Raw genomic sequence first — 9,814 nt, forward strand, 5'->3', positions numbered from 1 at the left:
AAGTTAGTTATAGAATTTAGATTAACCAACTTTCACAAGGATTTTTATGTATAATCTCTGTAATTAACAAATATATATTATGAAAATGAGTGATGATGTGTATCATGATTGAATGAACAGCCCAAGAACACGCTAAATTTTATCACTTCTCCTTGAGAAGGGAGGGAGATGATGAGCCCTTATTTGGATAGGTTCGCCTTAATTATCCTGATTATATGCAAAGCAATATTCTTTTTTTCTAATATTAGTGATTTACATGAATATGTGATTTGTATGTTATCCTATAATCGGCCTTGTTTTCCTTTTTACCTCTAAAACAAAATAAACAAAATAAACAAAATAAATGGGTTGCTGATAGAAGCCAAACAATTCACAAAATTAAAATTAGTTGTATAAAAAAAAATCTCCAAAGAAACAACTAATGATTTAAGTTATTATTTTCTTAATTAGCACCAAGTATTCGGACCAAGACCTAACTAATCACGGGATAAACAGGCTGGAAGTGGTGGCACCTGACAAGAGTCAGAACCTGGAATCTTGGAAAATAACGTACTGTCAATTCTCAGGTCTTCCCTGTTAGGCGAACTCTATGGGATTCTAATGATTTAGGTCAATAATCATAGGAGTTGGACTCTTTTCTTAGGCTAGGTTTAGATACATTGTCCAAGATCATGATTTTTTAGGATTATTTTAGGCTGGTTAAATCTGAGTTTATCATTTATATTCTACAATTTTGGTGACCATTTTATTATTAATGGAGTCTCTGAAAAATGCATCATTTCTGATACTCCAAATATATCATATGCATATTTGTTCGTGTTAAAAATGCAATATTCAACACCAAGATGTCAACTTACCTACACATCACTCATCAGAAACTGTAACCGAAACAGAGAGTCCACCGTTTACTCATTGATACATTGTCTTTTGCTAGTTTTTGTCTTTCCATGGGCTGCTTAGCTACGAGAATGGTTTGTACGGGCTAGCTAAATTAACCAATCACATTACAGAAATTTGCCACAAAGCCATGATCAATCACACCAACTAACCAGATAATTCAGATCCTTGTGAATCCATTTTACGTGACAAGTTTTCTTGCTATCCGTTGTGCTACCAAGGAAAAAGAAAAATACAGTCCCACAATAGCCAAGAGAGTGTTTGTTTGTGCGCCGCGCCGCGCAATGCATTTTAGAGTATATTTGGTATTGTTATGGTTATTGTGGTTATGGTTTGAAAAAAAATTGTTTTATAAAAAGTACTTTTAATTGAGGTTGGTTTGAAAAAATAAGTGTTTGGTTAAAACTGTGGTTAAAATTGAGGTTGAAGAAAAAGTAGTTTTAATGTATTTGATTAAGAATGCTTTTGAAATTGAGGTTATAAAATAATTTTTAAAAATATATATATTAATATTGATGGTTTTTAATTTAAATTTTATGGATTTAACTATTACTATTACATAATGAAATAAATCACACTTAAAAAAATTACTTTAACAAAAATCTATCTACAATTCCATTACGTACAAAATTCATCCGACAAGAACTACAAAATTAGATAAAATATTATCAAGAATAAAATTAAGATTACAGTACGAGTAAATTTAATTCACCTTAAACTAATTTAAAAAAAAAATTGTTGTTCACATTTACGTAAACAGTGCGAGTGAAATCAATTAACTACACTGGTTATTAAAAAAAAAAAAACTTGTTCAGCGAACAGTGGAGGCATGCTCCACTGTTCACTGAATAGTAGCCTCAATTTGGCCGGGCAGAAAGCAGCAATTTGTTGCTTTCCATTTACCCGTGTCTCGCGCACAATAAATTGGGGGATCCATATACAGTAAACAACTTTTTTTTCTTAACCAAACATTTATTCAATGTGTTTTTGAAGAAACGCAACCTCTATCTCGTAACCAAACGGGCTCTTAGAAATCATGTAATATAACACTAGCTTATTTAGTAATTTATGGAGATCATATTTCAATTAATTTGACTGTATATCTTTTCCATGGATGTTGCAAAAACAATCCATGATTTCCGCAATGTCAAAAGAGAACAATCTCTTAATATGGAAATTATAGTAATATTTGTATTTATTTCCATAGTAGTAATGTAGAGAGGTAGGCATGCAAGTTGAGTAAAAATGAAAACGAAAAAGAAAAAAAAAAAAAAAAAAGCGCATTGGCAATCCCACTTTCACTCCATCTTCCATCCTGCATTTACATCCACGAGAACTACTTTTTTGTACATGAATGCATTATCGTTCCCATAGCTCTTCATTCAACTCCAAAAAAAAAAAAAAAAAAAATTATTTCTGACCCCCTCCCCCCTCTAATAGATTAGAAATCCAGTTTTTGACTCAAGCGTGCTAGAAATATTTAAGAGAAAGTGATGTCATCAGACTTTCCTATTGAAGATCTCATGTCTCCTTCACTAGCATATGAGGAGAAAAAATCATCATCACTATCTCTCTCTTTGATTTCTTCAATCCTCTCAACAGCTTCCTTCAAGTCTATCCTCTTCTCCACATCCGCTTCACAACAACTCAAACCAATCTTCAAGAGCTTGATCACCTCACTTTCACCACCACCATTTTGCTTTGTTGGCCCGTTGGTCATATCCTTATCAATCACCACATTAGTCCACTCTCCATGAGGAACAGAAGTGACCCAATTTGCCAAATCTTCCTCCTCGCTTCCCTTGGCTTGCGGTACGAAATTTGCTGGCAACTTTGCTGATAAGATCTCAAGTATCAATATCCCTAGACTCCATACATCGGTCTTCTTGGTAATCCGGCCGTGATGCAAGTATTCAGGGGACTTGTAGGCTACCATGAGCTCTTGAGCATTCTCCTGGTTGATCACAGGAACTAGTCCGTAGTCGGTGAGCAAGGGCTCGTTGGATTGAGTGAGAAGAACATTGGAAGATTTAAGGTGGCCGTGGGCAGCAATTATGTTGGGAAGGTCTTTGTAGAGGTATGCAAGACCCCTTACGACTCCTTTGACAATCTTCAATCTGCTTGGCCAGTCAAGGCTTGGTTGACCTAGAGCTTGATGACCTGAAAGAAAAAGGATGGCAGCAGCACACATTATATGAATGGATGGGAAGAGAAACACAAGGAATGGTATGGGCGTTTGTGGAAGCACGCGTAGAGTGATTCTGTCCATCCAACAATGGTGGAGCACACATCAATGGATGGAAAGCATCACCATGCGCGTTTGGCAACTGTCCAAGTTTTGTGCTGAAAACATACCATGAAGATGAACAGCTAGGCTGCCTTTCTCAACAAGGTCGGTAATCAAGAGCTTCTCTTCCCTCCTATAATAGTAAGCCACAAGAGGAAGTAAGTTAGAGTGCTTCAATCTCCCTAACCTCCTCATATGCTCTTGAAACTCTTCTTTCCCGACATTATTCATCTGCTTAAACCTCTTAACCACCATCATCGTCCCAGAGCTAAGCGCTGCTTTATAAGAGGACCCGAAGCAACCGCTTCCTAATATCTCAGCCGAGGCCTTTAACAAGTCTGGCAGATCAAACCTCTCCCTATCATCCCTCACGAAGGACAGCTTTGGAGCTTCCCCTTTCTTGCTACCTACCGAGTGGTCTGGTGAGCTTGATGGGCTTTGGTTTTCTTCCTTGAAACCCGTTTTCTTTTTGAGGTTTGACGGTATTGGTGGTGGTGGTGCTTCTATTGAGGCTGATGGTTGTCTTTGGCGTCGACGACGAAGGAACAAGAATGCTGCAACAATGGCACCCAGTAGTAATCCCACAACTGCAGCAATGATCACGATTAGTAGCACAGGTGGTTTCTTGGAGTCAGAGTTGCTGTTGATGGTATTACATTCCTTTAACGGCGCTCCACATAGGCCTTTGTTGCCTGCTCAGCCAAAAAAGGTATGAATGTGTTCAAGTACTAGCAAATCATTTAGCATCGTTGCTAGAAATCTGAAAAATGGTACAAAAAATCAATTTTGTGGTGGTGAATTGATTTGAATAAGGTATCAATTTTCCAAATATCTTCTTTAAGAGGGAAAATCAATGTCTGGCTCATTATTTTCAAGTCTCAGAAAACTGAAGTAATGATGATTAGATATCCAACATCTCATATTAATCAATGAAAATGGCAATAGAGGTTAGTAGAAGCAACATATTGCTTGGTGCCAATAATGATAAGAGGGCAGCTCACCTGAAAAGGAGCTCGAGTCCATTATACTGAGACCTGCGGGGATTGGCCCCTCCAGTGCATTGTTTGACACACTGAATGAAAGAAGATTCTGAGTCAAATCTGGTAGCTGCCCAGTAAATTGGTTGCCTTCAAGCCTCAAATCCAAAAGCTTGGGCAAGGCATTCAAAGATGAAGGAATGGCACCAGTAAACTCATTTTGTGCTAAATATACTTTCTTCAGTTTCAACATGCCATCAAAAGCATCCGGTGGGATCACCCCTGAGAAATGGTTGTTGGACAAATAAACCGCTCTCAATGAAACAATTTTCTTGAACTCTGGCATGGGACCATCGAAGTTATTGTTCATGATGCTGATTGTTTTCAAATCTGGCAAAGCCTGTAGAGTTTCCATGTCAATCTTGCCAGCCAGCCCCATATTTTCAAGTTGTAAACCCCAAACGATCCCGTCAACACAAATTACACCAGCCCAATTCGTTGCATTATTTTTTGTGCATGGTGTGGTCTTGTCACTCCAGTCAGACAATGCAGATGCGTTCGATAAAGAACCTTTGAACTTAAGGAGGATTTCTGAGTCTGTCAGTCCCAACGAGGCAACAAAATGGAGGGATACAAGTAGAAAGACAAGAACAAATGAGGGTTTATCTTTAAAAGCCATGATGCTACAGTGTGGTGGGACGCGCACTGGTGGAGGGGCATGCGCGCCCTTTGCCGTCAAGAATGGCTTCAGCAGAGAACTATAATGTTGGGGTGGGAGGGGGTGGAGAGGAAGCTTGGGAAGGTGGTGAAGTTTTGATGGCATAGGAAGAAAGAGAGGAGAGAGACAGAGAGGAAGAGACAATTGGTTTGCTAAGAATAGGAGAGGTTAGTGCAGGCTGTCTTCAAAAAGCAAATGAAAGAAGGGTTGTGCATAAAGTTCTGACAAGGTCAAATCTCTTTGTTAGAATGCATGAGTGAGGTGTGGATTTAGATCAGAGATCTACGGTCTGCCATTGAATTGGATTCAAAGCTAAGCCCTTTCCTTGCCTATTTCCGTGTTCAGCTTTTCACTCCTTGTGTGATAACACTTTTTTCCAATTATCTTCCTCCGAAATCCAAGCCTCCCCCCTTATAAAATGGCTGCTCTGAAGAATTAAGCTGCAATTCCTGTAGGAGACAATTAGTTTTAGTTTCATTTTTTTTTTCTTTTAGTTCTAGAATTAGCTGATATAGTTCACAAAACCAGCACCTACACCAAGCATAAAATCACCCTGTTTTCTCTCATCTGTTTGGCATACTGAACAAAAAAACGATACCTGCTTACAGAAGTGTGTGTGTGTGTGTTATACGTATAAACAAAGTTATGACATAACCAAATATGCAAACAATAGTATAAATTTCTTTTCTCTTCTTCGTTCTTATAGTCAGTGGAAACAGAGTTTTTCATGTAGGATCACTCAAAATCCCAGTAGTCCTAAAGCTCATATGTGCATGACACGTCCGCTAAGAAGGTGGCTAAGAGCAACAATTGTGTGAATTTGACATAAGATATGCTCTAGGGAATGACGCAGTTTTGTGGATCAAACTCAGTATATCCTACATCAACAAGACATAGGCCATCCGGGGGTGCCGGCGGAGCAGTGGCACGCCTACATGTAGCATCCATCAGCTTTAGCAGTGCATCCTGTTGTGCCCCTGCAGCTGCTTTCCCTTACTGAGGTGGCCACAAGAACACGAACCATCTCTCAGGTAAAGTCAACCACAACAAAAATGGAAGTTAGAAATAGTTAAGCACAGCATGCAAAATCCAAATCCAGCAGATTTTCAAAGCGTGAGGAAAATATGAAGTTTAGGATGGGGGGAATAGCCACCTTGAAGAGAAACCTTAATGGGTTTGTGTCATCGTCAACAAATAAGTAGATTTGGAAGCTGAAATCTAAACTATAAACTGTATAGAAATTCAAAACGTAAACTTATGGATTCATTCTATTATTTCCAGGAATCAAAAAGACTTCTTTGCAAGTAAGGTTACAATAAGATTCATCATCATGCATAGAAACTTGGCGTGGGAATTGACTTCAAGAGGTTGAAGAGTAAGAATTATTAAAAAATAATATAAATAATGGGATTTCATTTAACAGCTTAAACTATTAGATTGAGATGTTCCTTAACATAGTATTAAAGCCTTAATAACCAAGCAGTCACGAGTTTGAATTTCACCATCCCTACTTATTTGATAAAAATTAAGCACAAGGTAATGTGAGTCTGTGCAAGTTTCAAGCTTAAAGGGCTTTCACTTGAAGTAATGTATTAAAAAATAATATAAATTATATCCTGAAACATCACCTAACATCTTAAACTATTAGATTGAGATGATTCTTTGACAAGAACTTAGCGTAGGAATTGATTAGCAACCAGCTCAACATACATGACCTTTATCTCTCTCCCGTGATCCTATAAAAACAGCAGCATTATCAGTAATGCATCCATATATTCATAGATGTTATAAAAATAACTTCATAGAGGAGTCTATGTTCAAGGGAAAAGGAAATAGATTCCACAAAACTGCTAAAATGTTCTTGCACCCAGCACACCAGTTCATGCACCATCCACTAGAATCAAAACCATGTGATTTGTATCCAAAGACAGGAGAAACAAAAAGTTTTGCAAGGAAGGATATGATTAGAAAATTTACATGAGACGGCAATCTGGCTTCGGTGGCTCGAGCATGATAAATAATTCAACGATTTATTTTTAAAATAATTTTGTAATTAACCCAAAAGTAAAAGAAACCAAGTGCGCGAGTCGAGGCTTTCAAACCCAAATATACTTGCGTTTTTTTATCCTTGGCCGAGCATGCGGGCCTCATCTGCCAAGTCCATCAGCGCCTAACTCCTTTTTTTTTATTTTATTTAATACGTTAACTCTGATTTTTTTGTTTTGTTTTTAACTTTTCATTATTAAAAGGAAATAATGAATATACTTTCTTTTCTTTTATTTTCTTTTAATTTTTTGGTTAACCATTTTTTTAATGGTAATTATTATTTTTAATTGTTTTTTTAATAATTTCACAACGCTTTAAAGAAATTATTATAATTTATTTTAAAGTTTTCTTTTTATATTTTATATAAATAAATTTTATTTACATGAAATATTTATAAATATAAAATTTATTATTCTTATATATCAGAATTAACCTCTAAAATAAAATAAAAATATATATATAAAACAAAATGATAGTCAAAGTTAAGTATTTGTATTTGTATTGGCATTTATATTTTGCTTTCATTGGATAGGTTTTTGTTTTAGTTCTTAATTAACGTTGACAGGTCAATTTTTTATTTATTAGTTTATATATTTTTTTAATTTATTTTATTAAATGTAAATAATATTTTTTTTATTAAAAAAATCAAGATAGTTAACACTAATACCTTCTTTTTTTTACATTAAAAATGAACTTGAATCCGCCTATTACATATGATATAGGGAGTGTTGGAGACACACGGCATACGTAAGTTGACCCAAATATTTATGGTTATAAAAAATAAAATTTGTGAAAACATGTATGGTAACCTTTGCATTAATAAATCTTTGATGGAGCATAGTATTTACTGTAGTTTGCGTGCTACTTATACAATTAGTGCTGATAATGGAAATCATATATTCAATACCACCTAGCGGGTTGTGGAATAATTTTTTATTATTATTATTAATAAACTTTGTTCAAATTTAAAAGAAAATTTATTTTTTAAAAATATGAAAATGTATTTTTTTATTGTAGGTTTTTCAAGCAACATGAACATAAATCCAATTAGCGTTAGTAAATTGTTTTATTTATTGTTTTATATATCATCATCCTATTTAAAATAAATCATTTAATATAAATGAAATATATTTATTAAAATTATTTTTTAGTTTTCTACCAATCTTATTACTGATTTTATATCTCAAAAGGATGATAATAAAATTTAATTAAATACTATTCAGCTATTTTAAATATTTATAAGCATAACATAATTTGAAACATTTATAAGCATGACAGAGTGATTGTACGCCAAACATAGTATATCCAATTTCTAAAAGGGAAAAGGAAGAACAAAGTAGTCCAACGTTGTAATGGTATCATTGGTTACAAATCATTATTATGTGATTAATACGAATGTTCTAGACAATCGAACACGTATTTGCAATTTAATTTGAGCTACCTCACGGTTCCCCAAGAAGAATGACAGAACGTGAATTAGCTCCAAAAGGAGAGAATCATAAGCATTATTCGAAAAATGGTGCCATCACCGGCCGCCTCTTGTTGCAGTAGGGAGAGGTTGAACCGCAGCTAGAGGGTTCACTTGATATGAAAATGCAAGCTGCCACAAGTCTACCATAGCCTTCTTCGCAGCCGAAACTTGCCTCCTAACAAGTCTGCAATATATATATATAAGAGAAAGGGATTATTTATCAATGAAAAAAGGGAAATATGATTTCCTCTACAGCTAGTTCAAATTTACTATCATTTCTTATTCCAGCAGTATGAGAATTCAGCAACTCATAATTGTGATCTAAGTTAATCACTATTGAAAGAGTTCCGATACCCACTGATTAGAAGTTCTCTAAAACTGCTAACTAGGAAGCACAATTAGTCTTTTCTGGGTTTACTTTCTATGTGTATAGCCATCCCTAACTAGTTTGGAACAAAGGCGGGGTTCAGTTTCTTACTTTCAATAACATAAAGGTTCAGTTCTTGCATGCATAACCATGAAGCAAGTGACATGGTGAACTTTAAGTAGAATCCTATTTGTGCCCCCTCTATCATGAAAGGATTGATTGCAGGAATGCAAGAACACTTCTTACCCATTCAATGTAGCCCCTTTCCTCCGGAGAACATAATATGTAAGAAGGAAGAGAAATCCAAGGAGAATTTTCCCATTTGTTACCACACTCGAACATTCCCAAACTTTCAAAATTCACTGACCGGAACCACCAAAGACATGGATCTACACGCCTAGACAGCTTTAAAATTGTTTGTTTTGTATTATTCTCTCCAGTACGCAGGTAATTGGCTTCTAATCCTTTTGGAGATCCCTCGAAACCATTTAGTTCTTTTGACAAAGAATAATGAGCTTCGTGGTTATTTTCTGGCACAACCGCTGAGACTTGTGATGAATTGATGGTTTTGAGAGAATATAGAGAGTGTAGTCGCCTCAAAAGTACCTGAAAAAAAATGGCAATATAATAAGATACTTGGATTAGCCAAAATTCCACAACTGTTTGATTTATGGACATTCAGCATACAGTTAATTCAAGCAATTCAAAAAAGTGGCTGACACCAACATAAGATGCAAGATTTTTAATTTTACTTGTCGTCTTTCCTCAGGTAATGCAGATTTCTCGACCCATGAGATTGCACTGTCCATATCCTTAAGAGTCGTGCCAAGAAGTGTCACAGCATAGACTTCAACAACCTCCATATACTTGTCAACTTCCAAAATACACCTCCTGTCACATCCATCCTGGACATCAACATCTACTTCTGCACCAACAAGAACATAGTGTTGTCCATCCACTAAACTCCAGTTGCTGAGGAACTCCTCAAGAAATTCTCGGACACCAGCAGAAGATGCCTCCTGAATATCTGAAAACATGCCTGACAAAAAAA

At 35.8% G+C, this 9,814-nt stretch overlaps 2 protein-coding genes across 2 annotated transcripts; both read right to left on the bottom strand.

Moving 5' to 3' along the window:
• Positions 1-2,299: 2,299 nt before the first annotated feature.
• LOC118033633 (pollen receptor-like kinase 1) lies at positions 2,300-4,871 on the bottom strand. Its single transcript, XM_035038688.2, has 3 exons — positions 4,186-4,871; positions 3,253-3,876; positions 2,300-3,057 (listed from the first exon to the last, which is right to left on the bottom strand). The coding sequence occupies exons 1-3, from the start codon at positions 4,838-4,840 to the stop codon at positions 2,378-2,380; spliced, it is 1,959 nt and encodes a 652-aa protein (XP_034894579.1). The 5' UTR covers positions 4,841-4,871; the 3' UTR covers positions 2,300-2,377.
• A 3,337-nt stretch (positions 4,872-8,208) lies between these two features.
• LOC118033643 (protein APEM9) lies at positions 8,209-9,776 on the bottom strand (the record flags this gene model as incomplete). Its single annotated transcript, XM_035038699.2, is given in 4 exon segments — positions 8,209-8,580; positions 9,010-9,119; positions 9,121-9,369; positions 9,516-9,776. Coding segments are annotated over 4 exon segments (750 nt in total), but the record flags the coding sequence as incomplete, so codon positions are not given.
• Positions 9,777-9,814: the final 38 nt, after the last annotated feature.

Source organism: Populus alba, chromosome 6, assembly GCF_005239225.2.
Source record: "Populus alba chromosome 6, ASM523922v2, whole genome shotgun sequence".
Classification (NCBI taxonomy): domain Eukaryota; kingdom Viridiplantae; phylum Streptophyta; class Magnoliopsida; order Malpighiales; family Salicaceae; genus Populus; species Populus alba.